The 18,210-nt window shown below is 36.2% G+C and overlaps 1 protein-coding gene across 2 annotated transcripts in view; it reads right to left on the reverse strand.

Annotated features, from left to right (window-relative positions):
* The window catches only part of TBC1D23 (TBC1 domain family member 23), a 377,925-nt gene that overhangs the window by 4,996 nt on the left and 354,719 nt on the right, over positions 1–18,210 (reverse strand). Inside the window, exons 11-17 of one of the 2 annotated variants that reach the window (XM_069065354.1) lie at positions 17,526–17,618; positions 16,644–16,814; positions 11,373–11,415; positions 10,083–10,192; positions 8,586–8,728; positions 6,069–6,113; positions 2,829–2,917 (exon numbers count right to left, since the gene is read on the reverse strand). In XM_069065354.1, the coding sequence (XP_068921455.1) occupies positions 2,829–2,917; positions 6,069–6,113; positions 8,586–8,728; positions 10,083–10,192; positions 11,373–11,415; positions 16,644–16,814; positions 17,526–17,618 (694 nt within the window). The remainder of the gene's footprint in view (positions 1–2,828; positions 2,918–6,068; positions 6,114–8,585; positions 8,729–10,082; positions 10,193–11,372; positions 11,416–16,643; positions 16,815–17,525; positions 17,619–18,210) is intronic. The other variant, XM_069065355.1, reaches the window with a different exon arrangement.

Consider the following 18,210-nt stretch of genomic DNA (forward strand, 5'->3'; position numbering starts at 1 on the left):
TTTGACAAGTCACATACTACTTCTAGTCAAAGAGAAATGTCAAAAGTACTTTGATTAGACAAGACTGAAAAATAATCCTATAATATTTCTTAAGGTAACTAATGCTATATTACATGGCATTTTGGGATGAAAATCTAGTGAAAAAATTTATAAAGCTAATGAACACTTCTCTAAACTAAAAGATTTTAGGAGTTTATGTAAAGTTACCATATAATTTTCAAAAAATAGTGTGAAGTAAATTAACTCAATACATGTAACAAAATTGTAAAGACATGGTTAAGCCTATGCAACCACAGGTACATTTCTCTACTGCAGGGAGAGGAATTTTTTCCCCCTATCAAAAGCCATAGATAGTACCTTAGAAAAGTAATAAAAAAAAATATTCAAGAATCACTTAAGTTAGAAAAAATTCTCGATTTACTTTTTAAGTTTTTAAAGAGAAGTACCTCTAAAATTATGAGCAGATAACATTAAAATCTATTAAAAAATAAAACTACTACATAAAAATTAACTTTCTATTTCATCAAGATTAACACTATCACCTAATAAGAATTCCCTCAATTTCCTAAATTAAAGCTTCTTCGCTTATCTTCTTTCTTCCTACCATCTCAGAGGGAAAGGTGTCCCTACAGCTTGCCAAAATAATTATCCCTGCCTGTGCTGTTGGCCTTATTTATCCCTTCCCTCCAAGTCCCTTTTCCTCTCTGCTGGCTCTTTCCGATCTACTCATAAACATGTCCAAGTCTTATCAATTCTAAAAATGTTTCTCCCTTCTATTTCTATCTCTTCTATCATCCTACATTTCTCTTCCTCTTCACAATGAAGCATCTTTAAAAAAAAAAAAAAAGCTGTGTGAGTAAGTAGTCCATACCAGACTGGGGGGGGGGGGGGAGAGGGGAGGGTGGAGAAGAAAAGCACACTAATTCACTCTTGGTGAAGTTATGCATTACGGCACTATGCTGGAAAATAATTTGGAATTATACAAGCAAAGTGTAACTGTCCATCAATGATACCTCTACTGAGCATATATACCAAAGAAGTCATAAACAATAAACAGACAGAAAGAATTCATATATATCACAATATTCAGAGTAGCACTTTTTATGGTTGCATAAACCAAAAACAAAGCAGGCAGCCATTGATGGGGGAAAAAGAGGGAAGGACTGGAAGGGGAGTGTGGTATATACATGTGATGGATATTATTAATACACCATAAGAAATGATGACTATGAAGAATTCAGAGAAATTTAGGAAGACTTGTATAAACTAATATAAAGAAAAACCGAGAGAATAATATACATAAAGACCACAATAATGGAAATGGAAATGCTATTCATCATCAGAATTCAGAATAATGAATGACCAACAGATTTGTGAGGGCTAATGAAACATACTTCACTCTTCTAAGTGGTGGACTGAGTCCAGAATGGTGCATATACTATCAGAACTCAACTGTTTTTCTCTGTCAAAAAGGAGGATTTCTGGGTGGAGTAGGGAAAAAGTAATCAGACAGTGATATTAAAAAAAAGACCAATAAGACATTTTTAAAATAGTCTAAATTTAATGCTATCACGTCCTCAATACCTATCTGCCTTGTCAACCCCTTGTACTCTGGCTTCCACTTGCCAGCACTTTTCTGAGATTGCTCTCTCATTGCTCTCTCTCTCTCTCTTAGGTCATGAAGGACCTAACTGACAAATCCAATAGCCTTTTTCTAGGTCCTCATTCTCCTTGATTTTCTAAAGCATTTGACATTGCTGACTGCCCTACTTCTGGATGCCCTCAAGAATTACATAATATCAGTTGACAAGGACCTCAGAAGTCAAGTGGTCTGACTTGTACCTGAACTCTAAAATATTCCTAATCAATAAGCACCAGTGATGGAAAAAACACCATCCTCCTGAGGCAATTCATTCTACACTGGGAGAGCTCTAATAGTCATAAAGTTTTGTTTTTCATTTTGAGTCTCTGTGTGACCACCATTCACTGTTCCTGGATCTTTCTCCTGATCCTGTAACATTTGTCTTTCCCAAGGTTCTGCCCTTAGCCCTCTTCCTTTCTCTCTCTACATATGACAATTTCATTTGCTCCCACCCCATCTCTAGCACTTGCCAAACACACACCTGTTATCTACCCATTCTGAAAGTTCAGTTCAAATCCTATGTCCTTCAGAAACCTTTTCTGATCTCCTTTAGTACATGAACATATTCTCTTTGCTTTCACCTCTTTTATTTACTTCTGGTTCCCTAATAATTATTTGTGGATATGTCACATCTCCTGACTAGAATGTGCTCCATGAGCCCATATTTTATCTAAACTTCATTATCCCCCGACACCTACTACAGTGCTCAGCACAAAGGACATATGTTTACATGTAATGACAGTCTTACTTTTTTTTAATTCACAGTCCCTGGCACTTAGTAGGTGCTAAATATTTACTGACTAACTAGGTAGATCTCTAATATTTGCTGAATTGAAATGAACTGAAAAGAGTAAAACAGAGATGTTGTAGATGGATAGTTAGAGAGACAAATTTAGAATTTTAAGAAGCAACACCTCCACCTTGTGGCTCTTTAAAGTAATTACTGCTATGGGCACATATGATAGCAATCACCTGATATCAAAGCTGGTTGTCATCTGTTGGCTAGAAGAAACAAAGCATTGGGCCAGCTGTTCCCAACTTTTGAATCATACTATGCCCATATTTATTATGCCCAATTTTGCTGTATATTATGTAGTACAGAGCTATTATTTGTACTTAGTCGTGTGTGTGGATATCTAAAGAATTCCAAAGCAAAAAGAAGTACTCTACAGATGAGTGGATGTACCTGTGTCATATTCCTCTTCATCCCCAATGCTGAACACAGGTTTCACACCACGGTAGGGTTTGCCCACTCTGTCACTGCTACTCACATGTCTGTAATTATGGAATTTGGAAAAGAAAATAACAGTTTAAGATAACTGTCATGCGAAGTTTTCCCCAAACACCATTTTAACATGCAAGCAAATACGAATTTTATGCATCCAAGAAGAGCCCATAGTTTCAGAAAAGCTGTGTCAAAACTGAAAGTAGATTAAGCAAACTATGTTAGTGAAAGTGGAGTATAGGGTTTGTTTGCTAGACTAAATGTTCTCAAAGGTGTAAGAATGAAATTTAAACAAGTTAAACATTCCTTCTAAATGCAATCCCAAGTTTGTGACAATGGAACCAAAGGTTCAAAGGACAACAAAGCCAAGTGGGAATTTTTTCTTTCTAAAACAGAAAAATCGTAGCATCCTGGGAAAATTTGGTTTTGTTTACTATTTTTTGTTCTAGAAACTTTTTTATGGATATAAAAAAGATACTATGAAGGCTAAGGTTCTCCCTCAAAACATCCCAGCTACAATCTCATTTATTTTGGAGACAAATTAATGTGTATACAATCTAGATGAACACTAGAGGATGAAAATTACCTCTGAAGAGTGTGTGTGTGTGTGTACCTGATGATATAAATTATCTCTGTAAGCCATCAAAGCAAAATGAAAACACTCCATCGACTATAAATTAGTCCACAATTTTGAGGAAGCTGCGTCATGGTTTTAAAATAAAGATCAGAAGTATTATTTATATAAATGTGCACTCTAGATCTTCACACTTTATATCACATTTTGCAAGATGTTCTTGTGTAGAAAAATTTGGATTATTCAGATCTTCAATTAGTTTTCTTAACTGTGTGTGGATAATTCTCTAACAAGCACCCTAAATGAGGCTCTAAGTAGAAAACCAGTGTTCTAGTCTCTTATTTTTCCCCCAAAGAGGCTTATATTTTAGACTATGTACAACATATTGCTGAATAGGAAACCAATGGGAAGTAGGTATAATATTGATTCAATTGTGGGTCAGATGTCCCCCAAACTTGAAATTGGTATGTTATCACATTCCAAGGAGCACAGATTCAGTTTTAGACTCAATGGACTAATCAGTAACAGCTAAAGCAATAGCTGCTTTACCCACACCCTGGGAACTAAGTATAATCACACATGGGAGTGGGGGAATTGATCATTTCTCAGTGTACAGCTATTCTTGTTTCCTTTCAAAGAAATTTTATATTAGGTTTATATCAGGTTATATACAGCAGATTATGAATACTAGATAAAAACAGCTCCGGTGAACCACAAGACAGGTTAAACAACATATCTTATAAAGCTGGAACTGTAGACAAATTAAATGATCTGCAAATTAAGTGATCTAGAAATCAAAGCAAATCTTTCTTTTCCTTCACCCAATAAATTTATCGAGGTAGAATCCACATTAGCAAGATAGCTTCAAGGATAAAATCTAATCATAGAATGAAAAGCTCCAATCTAGAGCTAGAAGAGACTTTAGAGATCATCTAGTATGAACCCCTCATTTTTCAGATTAGCAAACTGAGGGCCTGAGAGATTGAATAGTTTTTTTCTGTCACATAAGTAATAAGCATAGAGTTAGGATTTAAACAAAGGTCCTCGATCCCAAACTAGGACTTTTTCTACTATACCACACTTTCTTGGCTTTAAATACATGTTTCAGTCCAAATAATTCATAAATCTTTTGTCAGTTTTCTTATAGGGAAGAAAATGCTATTGCCCAAAGCCAAGGTTTAAGTCCTATATCATAAGGTGTTTTAAGACCTTCTGATATATTTTTTTAAAATAGGAAGCATTGATTTTCTTTTGATTAAGCCATTATGATTTTTTAAAAGCCAACAAAATGTTTACATGAGTAACAACCAGAAAATAAGCATGAGTAACACTGACAATCCAAAAACAAATTCTTTTTCTGGACTGTCAAAATACGTTTTGCAAAGAAAAAAATACAACAAAATAATTTGGGTAAATTTTAAAGATGAATCTGTATTAATCTTCAACCCAACATCTTAATGGAATATCAGAATGGAAGGAATTTTTAACTAATTTCATCAAAGATGGAAAGAAAATTCCTGTTTTCACTTCATCTAAATTATATTTTGCTCAAACTCCAGATTTGAGATAGTTGCCCTACATAAATATGTGTGTTAGATTTCCCAGACCTAAAGGAAAAATTAACAAGGACAAGGAGTATTGAATGACAAATTAGTTCACACTTTGGGAAGAATAAAGCTCAGCTAAATAACTAAAATAATATTTCATAACAAGAAAAAAATGAAGATGACTATATGTTGGGGAAGAATACAAATTTTACTGTTAAAAGAAATGATTTCTCAAAAAAAAGTGATTTCTCTAGGAATAGATTTGGGTGGGTGAGCATTTCAGAATTATTTTATACTGGTACTATGTATGCTAGAACACCTTTAAAATGTGAAGTTTAGAAAAATTAGGAAACTAGCTTCCAAAATATACAATCAGAGAAAAGAGTCAATCCTCTGGTTTATATTCACATAAGTAGTAAGCTTTATTATTATAAAACTCTAAATTTCTAGAAAAGGGTAAATAATATAATGGAAATAGAAAAAAAAAAACAACGATCAGCCACAGGCAGAACCAAATTTCTTAAAAGCTATTTATTTCTACTGACACTAGGCTGGACCAAATGACCTAGAAGGTCTCTTCCAACTCTAAGATTCTATATTAGATTATAAGTTTTCAAGAGGCTGAGACCATACCTTATCAATTATTTCTCCTATCAGCTGGTACTTTAAATTCTCTCTCTCTGTCTCTCTCTCTCATATTTCACTTTCCTGTAAGCGACATGCTTTCACTATCTCAAAGCAAAAGATGGCATGTATGATCACACTAGAGTACTCAGTCTTCAATGCAAATTTTTCATGAAAAATTAAGTTCTCAAGAGAAGATGGTATAAAAGGAAGCAGAATCAAACCAAAGAAGCATGCATGAAGTAAAAAATGAAAAGCACCAAGCTAATACAGCCCAAAGAGCAGCACTAGACAAACAATCAAAAAGCAGAATGAAAGAGGCTACTGAAAAATTTAGCTTTTTTAAACTGCTACCTGGAATCTCAGGTTATGTCAGTGTAACTAATGCTTACAAACAGTGTGAATCATGCTTAAAGACAAGCATGGCTTAGTTGGACTCTTCTATCCATGGCTTACCGCTCTGTACTTGTTTTGTCTGGCCAAGGAAGATTGAAAGACATTCTATAGCAAATTAAGGCAGAGGACAGAACAAAACAATTATAAAAAAATTAAAATCTATATATGTTTGAAGTTATTAATTTTTCCAATACATATCATCATGTGAAGAAATCATTATGAAGAAAGAGTTTTGATATTCTCAAGTAGAATGCACTAGAAAAAAGACATTCTGGGTAGGGATGGGGGAGGGGGAGAAGGGAGGGCTGAGGAGGGAGATAACTTATTTACTCAAAAGACAAACCATATCCCCAGAGATTTTTGGCTAAAACTAACATATGCAAGGTAGTAATTGCATTCCTACACCTGAGGATATATCCAGAAGTTGTAAACTAACTAACGTCAAAAGATTAGACTCTTAAGAACAGAAGAACCACGAGACCCATTACTTAAGCATCCAGATCTGCCAGAATAACCTTAATACAATCCATCACCCTATATGCATGGATGTTTTATTTTTCATTAATGAAAGTAAAACAATAATCTTGGCTGCTATTTACATTTATTGCAGAAAATAATACACTTCTATGAAATGCCATATTTCTAACATTCAAATTGTTGTGTTACCTGATTCAAATTTTCATGGATATGGAAAGTAAAACTTAATATTAAGTGCCTATATTTTCTTCTTTTTTTTTTTTTTTTGCTTTTTTGGAGGGCAATTGGGGTTAAGTTTTGCCCAACGTTACACAGCTAGTTTGGTTTTTTTTTTGTGCAGGTGTTAAGTGTCTGAGACCAGAACGGAACTTGGGTCCTCCTGACTCTGGGCCGGTGCTTTACTCACTGTACCACCTAGCCACCCCATAAGTGCCTATATTTTCAAGAGAAAAGTTTGCTTAGAAATAAGTCCTTTTTTGTTCTTTCACAGCCATTTTTACATGCAAAAACAGTTACCTATCATTTGGGGAATATAATAGAAGAAATAATGGTTGTAGAAGATTCTGATAACTACAGTAAGACTTGTACAAACTAATTCAGACCCAAAATAGGCAGAAAGAATAATTTATATGATGACAATAATATGAAGAAAGCTAACAAACATCAGAACTCTAATCAAAGCAAGAAACAATAGTGACTTCAAAATAACTGATAATGGAATATACCTTCCACTCCTGAACAGAGAAGTGCTGGATTAGAGGTACAGATTGATATATACATTCTCAGAAATGGGAAATGTGCTGACCTGTTTTGTTGGACTATACAAAAACAGGCCATCAATAAAATAATTTATAAATGCAAACAAAAATCCAAGAGACACAAAGTTTTGTTGCTACTTGGTTAAATTTAATATATGTATTTTTTAAAGTAAATTTAATTTTTACTTTTTAATAGACTAATGCCCTCTCCCCCACATTCCAATTTATTACTGCAGTCATTTTTGAGTGATGTTTGACTCTTAGAGATCCCTTTTCAGTTTTTTTGGCAAAGATACTAGAATGGTTTGCCAATTCCTTCCCCAATTCATTTGAAAGATATGGAAACAGGCATACAGGGTTAAGCGAACTTGTCACAGAGCTTTTAAGTGTCTGAGACCACATCTGAACTCAGGAATATGAGTCTTTCTAACAGAAAGAAAGGAATCCTTTTGGTTCAAAGTTGTAAAGTAACTTTGGATTTTAGAAAGCAAAGAACTAATTAGGACACTGAAAGACAAGTTTCCAAAATCACACAAAGTACATTATAGTTAACAAAAATTTTGAAGAAAACAATTAAGAGTGATAAATGAGGGAGGGAGCATTTACTTTCTCCCATTCTATTTATCTGAGATTATTTAAATCCTATAAATAAAGTTCTATGAAAAATTAAACTCACAAATTCCAAAGAGTAAGCCTGTGTTTTTGTTTAGCAAGTTAAACATCCTTAGTACAAATCTCTGATAAAGGAGAGTTAGATCAAGAATTGGCAAAGACATTTTCCCAAAGGCCAGGACTCTTTCTACTGCCCATAAGACAGTGGAAAAGTATCTACTAGTGATATGTACATATTGTAGCAGGTGTTATTATTTTAATGTATAAAAGTTACACCACCTATCTACCCCATTTTCAAGTTTTAAAAGATTTTAATATATAACATTTCTCTAGTTATCTTTAGTTCTTCACTGTTTTGTGTAGTGGGTATCCCATGCACAATCCCTCTTTTTGTTGCCAAGGAGAGGATGAACTTGGAGCTGAAATTTATTCCATGAAACATAATATGTAGAACTTGGTGGAGTAGGATCACTTAATAAAAATGTATTTAAACAACTTTTCTGGAGTATCTTCACTGACTGAAGTATATCTATATACCAATGATAGATTATAGGTCTTACAGATATAAATCTGGAAGGAGTTTATAAGTAATCCAATCTAACTCCCTCATTCTACAGATGAGCTGAGGCTTTGATAGGTTTAAGTGTTATCCAAGACACAAATCCAGTCCTCTTTCTACTGTACCATGTTCCTCTCATAACCTCAAATTCTATTGAAAAAAAAACCTTACCTGTCTACAGGAGTTGATGTATTCTCAATAAAACTGATAACTTTTTCCTTGACGTTCACAGATTTTGTCTTTAAAGCAACAGTCATTTTGTTTACCAATGATTTCATTCCTCGCCCATCATTTGAACCATTAGGAGAATCACCCTGTAAGAAAAGAACTGATCTAAGGATTAAACGTCTCTTAAAACACAAAAGCGAGCAAATTCCTGACTCAGATATGTAGATATGAACTTTTTAAAAGGAAGATGGAAAATCAAGTATAAATGTCTAAAGCTATCAAAATTTATTCCTCCCTCAATGAGAAACAGTTCAAGTCTATTGACTTCTGGTCTGTCTAACCTACAGAGTAAAAAGGTAAGATTACTACTAACATGGCCAATTCATTTTTTCTTTTACATGTTACTACTGTATTTGTTCTTACTTCAAGTCTTTTCTTTAGAAATTAAATAAATACACAGATATAACGAAAATGTCTGCTTCTATGTATAAACCCCAAACTTAATCAAATTAACACTGAAAACAATCTCCTTATCCAACTAAAGTCTTTTTACTTTTTGGTTTGCAAATGCTTTGGTTGAAGTAGCTTTAGTAAAAAAAAAATTGGGGGGGGAGGCGGGAGGGGGAGGGAAGCTAGGTGGTGCAGTGAATAGAGCACCACCCCTGAGTCAGGAGGACCTGAGTTCAAATCCAGCCTCAGACACTTAACATTTATTAGCTGTGTAACCATGGGCAAGTCAATTAATCCCAATGGCCCTGCCCTCCACCCTCCAAAAAGCAAAAAAAATAAAAAATTTTAATGTACATAACACATTCTCTTACTAACTTTATCCTTTTATTTTTAGATAGTTGTTGGAGCAGAAGGTTAGAGGGCTTCCATTAGGTCTTTAATCGGTATTTCTCAAGTTAGGAGTCTGGGATGCCAAAAAGGGCTATTAGAAAAGTGGGTGGAGAAAAGTGCTACTCAGCTCTCAAAAGATGCTGAGTATTTATAGCAGCAAACTGAGCATTTGAATTTGAAAATTGAGTCAGCCTCTTCTTCTCAATCTAGTGGTTTATTAGATTATTTTTTTTAAAAGCAATTGGGGTTAAGTAACTTGCTCAAGGTTACACGGCCAGATGTTTCTGGGTGGGTGCTAAGTGTCTGAGCCTGGATTCGATCCCGGGTCATCCCGACACTGGGGCCAGTGCTCTTACTCGCTGTGCTACCTGGCCACCCTGGTTTATTAGACTATTTATTTTAAAAAATAGGTTATTGGTGGGGTGGAAAAGGAAGACAAACTTCTGAAACTTTTCTTCCATTCAAGGTAATGACTAAAACGGACTAAGAATATATCTGTACAAAATTAGAAAACTTCTATCAAAACAAATTACCATATGATTAAATGAGTATTATTCACTGTAAACATAATCAAACTACTTAATGAATTTGTTAATACTTGGTCCTCTATTCTAGACAATTTTCTAGCTTTGGCGAATCAATCTGTATACAGACACTTACATCAACAGAGGAATTTATACTACTCCTGGAACCTGAGGTGCTAGCAATCCAGTGGCCATATCCATTTTCTGGTCCATCCACATTTATGTCTGCTAAGTGCTGCTGGAGTGCTTGTGGAAAAACAAAAATAAAAACTGAAGTATCAAACACTTTTAGACACAGTTATCACATAACTAAGTAAATATGATACAAAATTGGTTCTTTATGTACATATGATCCCCTTTCTGCAGAAAATAGTAAAATAGTAAGACCCATAATTTAAAGAAAGCCTCCTCTTCCCACTAACTTTCTGTCCCATGTGCCATGCATGCATCACAGTGATTTTAACACAACTCTGGTGAATTCTACATTTCTCTTTCTGGTTCTTATAAGCTGCCCATAGGTAATCTCAAATAAATTACTTTACAACATAAAATAAAGAATTCATGGGAGAGTTATTGCTGCTTTTTATGGAAGGAAAAGTCAAGCCAGCCTTTCCTATAACAATTTAGCAACTTTCAAAGTCAATTAGTTTTTTTAAAAAAGAAATATTAATCCCCAGTAAAAGCAAGGATTGGTAGGAAAAATAATTTTGCAAAACCATAGCTCCATTCTGTAGAACAACAACAATAAAAATTCTTTGAGAGAAGGGATTGTTGGGGTGGCCAGGTAGCAACAGCGAGTAAGAGCACCGGCTCCAGTGCTGGGATGACCTGGAGATTGAATCCCAGGCTCAAACACTTAGCATCCACCCAGAAACACCTGGCCGTGTAACCTTGAGCAAGTTACTTAACCCCAATTACGTAGGGGCAGCCGGGTGGCTCAGCGAGTAAGAGCACTGGCTCCAGTGTCGGGATGATCTGGATCGAATCCTGGGCTCAGATACTCAGCACCACACCCAGGAATAACTGGCCGTGTAACCTTGAGCAAATTACTTAACCCTGATTGCTTTAAAAAAAAAAGGGGGGGATTGTTTCACTATTGTCTTCTATCCCCTGTACTTAGCAGTATCTGGCAAAAATAATGAGTATTTAATAAATACTCAGTGATTTTTTTTTCTTTTTGGAGGGCAATTGGGATTAAGCAACTTGCCCAAGGTTACACGGCTGGTAAGTGGATCAAGTGTCTGAGATTGGATTTGAACTCAGGTCCTCCTGACTCCAGGGCCGGTGCTCTATTCACTGTGCCACCTAGCCGACCCCAGGACTCAGTGACTGATGAAATTCTCCATCCAACATCACTCTCTGCTGTCACTCTAGGTATCCTCCCTTCCAATATTCCAGAGGTAAAGAAATGAAATTTTAAACTTACCCATAAATCCTCCACTGGCAATGCTGACATATTCTTTGTTTTTCTGTCATGAGAAATAAATATGAAATTATTTTAAAGTTCCCCAATATTCAAAATGCTAATGATGTTGTTTACAACTTACATTTCTAGAAATATGTATCTAGTGTTTCTGTTTTGTCCTTTTTAAAAAGAATCTAAAAACAAAATCCATAGGAGTTAAACATTAAACTGTCAGTTTTCTTCTTGATATTCACAACTTTTGCACAAAGGCTTGAGAATCTGTCTTTTGGGTTTGTTCTTCTTTTCCCCACTGAAAATTGTTAACTTCCCAATGGTAATAGTTCAGTAAAAAAACTGATTTAAAATATACCACAGAACCAAAAGGGAGAACAGAAACAACTAAAATGAAACCCTTTCTCATAGTATCTTTTTAAAAACCTTTCAAAATACTTCAAAAGGTTTGTATGGTATGCACCCAAACCATACAAAATTATTTAATCTCCCCAAGTTTTCCTCTAATTGCTAATGTATGACTAATAATACCAGAACATTTTATTGAACAGGAGTCAAATGAGCCCTGGAAAGAAGAATAAATATAAGGAAGATGGTCTGGGGCCCTCATCTTAGTCATTATGTGCATTTTGCTCCATCCGATGTGTCTTTCTTCAAGTAAGAATTCTGTCACCTAACCTTCTCCTACAATGCTTCAGTCATTTTCTGATTCTGTCCTCCAATCTTTTTTTTTTTTGCTTTTTGGAGCGGGAGAGCAGGGCAATTGGGATTAAGTGACTTGTCCGAGGGTCACATGGCTAGTAAGTGTTAAGTGTCTGAGGTCACATTTGAACTCAGTTCCTCCAGACTCCAGGGCCAATGCCCTATTCACTGTGCCACCTAGCTACCCCATCCTCCAATCATTTTCACACATCAGTGAATCTGAGACCTCAACAATGTAGCTACTTCCCCTCTCCAATGCAACGCATTCACGATCCGCATTCTGAGATGCTCTTCTATGTCCCCATACTCTCCAGAAAGTATCTACCTGCAAGCTGGAAGCCTTCCACTATGTCTTTAAAGGATTTTTAAAAAAAAATTGTAAGCATAATGATTGTCAGTACAATCAACCAAATAAATATATGAACCAAGGAATAAAACCTCAGCCCAAACTTTCACCCTTTAAAAAGGGAAGAGTCAAGTTAATTAACAAATGGGCAAAGAAAATACTTTCATTCTGTCAGCCTCGAGGCCAGTCTAGGTTCTACTTCTACCTCTTTGATTCTTTTTTCCTTTCTTTTTTTTTTACCTAACTCTATCCAGTGTGGATACAGTTAAAATTCTACCAATTCTGCTAGGCTATATCACCTCAAATATAGGTGCCTCCTTTATTTCACTGTGTGTTTCTTTTTCTTTTTTTTTTTTAAAGCAATTGGGGTTAAGTAACTTGCTCAAGGTTACACGGCCAGTTATTTCTGGGTGTGGTGCTAAGTATCCGAGCCCGGATTCAATCCCCAGGTCATCCCAACACTGGAGCCGGTGCTCTTACTCGCTGTGCTACCTGGCTGCCCCTCATAGTCATTTTCAAGGGCAATATAAAGTTCTGTTATCTTAATATACTCTATCATTACCGTGTTTCCCTGATAATAAGACAGTCTTATTATTTTTTTTTTGGACAGAAAAACACCAGAGGGCTTATTTTAATGAACATTGATAGCAATTTTAATAAACAGGTAAATGTGAACAAAAAAATGTACCTTTATTCAATAATGAATTCAATACAGAACAGGATGACGCGCTCACTGCTGCAGCTCTGATTGGATGCAGCTCAGAGCGCGGCGTGCGTTTCATGGGGGGGGACGGTACATACAAGGGTACCGTAATGTAGCGTGTAGCGCAGGGGATCACCTTCACTACAGTAGCAATTTCAATAGGGCTTATTTTAGAGGAATCTTACACAGTAAGGGGAGGGCTTATTTTCTGGATAGGTCTTATTATCAGGGAAACACGGTAACATATTACTGAGTAGTTCAGTCATTCTCTTACTGGACAGGCATGTTATTTCCAAATTTTTGCTATTATAGATAGAACAGCTATGAGAATTTTGGTGAGACTGCGTCTTTTCCCCCCTTCTTATGATGTTTTTGAAGACTAGGAATAGAACGAATGGGCTGAAAGACAGTATTAGTTTTATGACTTTTTCTATTACCATATCATTCTCCAAAATGTTTGCACCATGCTGCAGTTCCAATAAAAATATGTTAAGGCTATCACCCTGCCAATATTGGATTTTATTATTTTTCATATTTTTACAATTCTATTAAATGCAAGTTATCTATTGAGTAATTTGCATCTGTAATTATTAAGGAGTCTCTGCATCTTTTTATGTTGCTATTAACAGTTTGGATCTCCTCTATCATAGATTATCTAGTCACATCTTTACCTCCTTTTATTATATATTTCTGGGATTTCTCTTTGCCCTTCATATACAAATGATCGATATGTTGCAAACTACTTGTCCCCACTCCCATACCTCCACCCTAAGCACCTCTCTATTACCTTTTGGATTATCAAAAACTTTAAATGTTAGGAGACCATGGTGTTGCACAATCTAGAACTATATTAGACAGAAGCACTGACAGAATAATGCTGATAAAAAGAGGAATCTGGAAGTCAACAATCGTTGACAATATTGCACAATTTCCCAACTGCAATTTAGTCTGCTTTCTTTCCCTCTTATGACTCTGAACTAAACTTATTGTCAGTCTGTAGCGACTATTCAACCTGACAGAATAAATTCAATGGATTACTCTTCAAAATGTATCTCATAGTCTAAAAATATAATTCTTTATCCATTTAGTTGTTCTCTGTAATGCTGTTAGTCCATTATCTTTTGAATGGTCATGGACCTCATTAAGGAGTAACTCTGGATTTCAATGCAATGAATGACATCTCCCCCCCCCCCCCCCACACACACACACAAGCGCTAGGGGGCTTGGATAGAGTACCAGGCCTGGAGTCAGGAAGACTCATTTCCTAAGTTCAAATCTGGCCTCAGACACTTACTTACTAGCTTGATTGTATGACCCTGGGTAAGTCACTTAACCCTATTTGCCTCAGTTTCCTCATCTATAAAATGAGATGGAGAAGGAAATGGCAAACCACTGTAGTATCTTTGCCACAAAAACCCCAAAGGGGGTCCCAGAAGAGCTTGACTCGACTGAAACAACTAAACAACAAAAAATACACACACACACACACACTCCCATGCCAAAGGGGTTTACAACCATCATGCAAAATATCCTCCACAGAGCACAAAATGATGGAATGGGGTTTCTTGTAGATGTTCAGTTCATCCAGATATACTTGTTTATGCTTGAGAGAGAGCGTGTGTGTGTGTGTGTGTGTGTGTGTGTGTGTGTGTGTAAAATTTCTTAGAGTATATATATATATATATATTCTTTCTCTCTGTACACACACACACACACACACACACACACACACACACACACACACACACACACACACACACACTCTCACTCTTCCCCATTACCAATTCCAATTGTTTTCTCAGTTCTCACCCCTTTTAATTCTGGAGCATGAAACAAAGGTTCTCTCTTCTCTCTGTTCTGACATTCTCTTCTGCCTTGGCCTAACACTATTTTCTCCTGGTTCTCCTCGGTAATGGGAATGTAAATTTTTAAGATCTTCCCTGCCCCTAGGCTAAAGTGCACCTGGAGCCTGGGGTGGGAGGCTTGTTTTTCAGTAGATACTTTTTGATTGGCCAGTGGGTCCAGAAAGTTGTTACATTCTCTGAGCCAGGAGAAGGCTATATAAGCCCTGATGTGAGGCTTTCTTTTGGGGCTCACCTTGAGAAGAGTTCTGTGATTTGATCAGATGGGACTCTGGGAAGCCATTGTTGAGAGCCCCCCTGGCTTTGAAAAACCCAGATGTTGATTTGGTATGGATGTAATGGTTGGACAATTTGGAAAACTGTCTACTTGATCTGTTTCTGTCTTGATAATTCTGCCTGTATACTTTGAAGTTCGGGGTGCTGACCTTTTTCCCCTAAAGGATACATATCTGACTGATTAAAGTAAGCCTGTTAACCCATTCTGAGTTGCTTTCCTTTAACAAAGCAGACCCAAGAAGCTGTGTTGGCAGCACCCTGGGGCCGCGGGGGTGCTGGCTGCCACCTCCTCCTACCTGTCTAAATGCTCCACAGCCTTCTTCATGTTTACCATGCTCTTTCCACTCCTCTTTTCTGCTTTCCTCGGCCTTCTCTTATCTCTACGCCCTTTCCCTTAGCTCTCACACGCTATCATGATTTCAATGACAATTTAAAAACCTACATATAGGGTTCTCTCTTTGAGCTCTCGTCCTTTATTTCTACCTACCTGTTACATAACTCTACCAAGGTATCATAGCAGTGCATCACATTCATCTTGCCCAAAACTCAAGCTGCCTTCCCTCCATGATTTTCCCTCACACCAATTTCATTATTTCCCTCATTGGTACATCTTCCCAGCTACTTAAGCTTGGAGTCTCGGAGTTTTCCTTACTCTTCCCCCCTCTCTTCTCAATCCCCACATCTACTCAGGTGCCAAGTCTTAACTGAATTTACTCTTATAAAATGCCTCACATCTGTCCTCTCCTTGCTACTAACAAGGGCACTATGTAGTTCAGGCCCTCCTCAACTCTCACTTGGACTCCTGTAGATGGCCTCCTGACTTGTCTCACTGCAACCAGCCTCTCCTCTCTCCACTACATGCTGCAGGCAGAGGACTACTTGATCTTCACAATGTACTCTTTGACTCAAAAACCCTCAGGGCCACTCTATCTTCTATAGGAAAAAATACAAACACTTTAGTCTTACATTTGAGACCTCCTCAGCCTGCTTCCACACACCCTTTCTGGGATTACTTCATAGTACTCTATTCCATATAGATTACATTCAAATCGAATGAGATCACTAGTTGATTTTGCACTTTGTCCAAGTATTCACCAAGGTCATTCCCTGACTGGAATGCATTCTCTTCACACCTCCATTTGTCAAAAATTTCTTTTCCTTCAAGGCCCAGCTCAGGTGCTTCCAGGAAGAATTCCATCTTTGATAGTCTCAGGAGAAAGGGATCCTTTCTCAATTTTTCTTGAAGCACTTTGACTCCCTTGGCTTCCAAATTTGTTCTTATCCCACTCTACTTGTCTAAATTCTGTCTCCCTCTCAATTAGAAGGACAGCTATTAGTGGGTGGTATGTGAGAAAATACTTGCTCTGCTACAGTCATTTACACAAACATACCTGTAAAAAGTGGGCAAGAACCATGTTCATATACATGTCTTCTTCCTCTCTGCCACTTCCCATGAAACAGAGGTGCTCCCCTCCTGCAATTGAACCAGACTCAATAGACTGCTTCTGGGCTTCTAGCAAATATTTTACTGACTGTGCAAATTCTGATGGATTCTGAAGCATCTGAAGGGGAAAAAAAGAAAAATCTGGCCAAGCTGATTTTTCATAATTCTTTAAAAAAATTTAAATCTATTTTTACTAACACAGAATGTTAACACTTAAAAAAAGCCAACAGGAAAAGAAGTACAAGTCCACTTAATTTAAGAAATTCAATCTCTTAATCAGTTCTGATACAGACTGATAAATGTCAGTGAAAGGTATGATGATGAATGGCAGTATATGGAAGGATTTATGAACATGTAAAGGCAGATATAATAGCTACTATATAACAAAAGCAAAACATTTCGTTAGAAAATCCAGAGTTGACTACTGTAGGATTTCAGAACATAGTCAGATAACCCAACTAAAAAATATCATATTTGTACTTTCTCAATGTGTGTTAATAATCAACCAAGATAAAAATTATTAAATATTTCTCAGCTGCTATTTGAAATGGGTACTCATGTTTAGATATAGTTTAAAATTAACATTTTCAGAATTTCTTAATCAAGTATATGAACTTTCCTCTTAGAATATTTAATCCTTTTTAGTTGAAATAATGTGATAGTATTTAATGACAGAAATTATGTTCTATTTCTAGAAATGCAGCAAGAATTTTAAAATAGTAATTATGAGACTACATAGTCACAAACAATAGTATTTTCCTTACTTATGGATAGGGAAAAAGCAACACTGGTCCTTACTTTGCTTATTTTAATCAGAGCTTATACTAACCAAATCTGAATCTAAGTGAAAAGCTGTTGATAAATGCCCAGCATTGTACTGTTCCGCAGGCCTGCAATCCACCACAAAGAATCGAACTCCTTCCTATGAGGAAAACAACATCTGAAATGTTAGAATTCTCAAAATTAAAAATTTAATTGTGAAAGGCTCATATTCAGTGAACATTTGCAACTAATCAAAGCAACATGGACTGATATAACGTGCTAATAAAAAAAATGAATTGAGTATTATGAATACAACAGATTCGACCAAGGAAATACTTAATAGTCCAAAATTCAACAATAAAAATGTCTTACAATGAATTTTTTAAAATAATTTAAAAGCTTTAAAGATAAGGCAGTAATTTCCTGCAGCACAGGAGGCATTAAGCAGAACATTAAATTTATTTCCCAAATGTGGAAAGAAAATCTTCTGAATTTACAATCTAAAATGAAGTTCACGTAATAAATTATTTAATGTGTTTATTTCTTATAAGAGAAAAATCAGATACTGGTACTCACTTTAATCCCAAACTACCAGTCGTGGTATTAAGAGGCAGCGTGATGCAGTGGAATGAGAGCTGGATTTGGAGTCAGAGGACCAGGGTTCGAATCTTGGCTCTGCCATTTACTACCTGTGTAACCTTGGACAAGTCACTTGACCTTTCTGGGCCTTAGTTTCCTCATCTGTAAAATGA

Source organism: Petaurus breviceps, unplaced genomic scaffold (assembly GCF_028583685.1).
Source record: "Petaurus breviceps papuanus isolate PSGF00001 unplaced genomic scaffold, PetGlider_PUasm1.0 90683, whole genome shotgun sequence".
NCBI classification, from domain to species: Eukaryota; Metazoa; Chordata; class Mammalia; order Diprotodontia; family Petauridae; genus Petaurus; species Petaurus breviceps.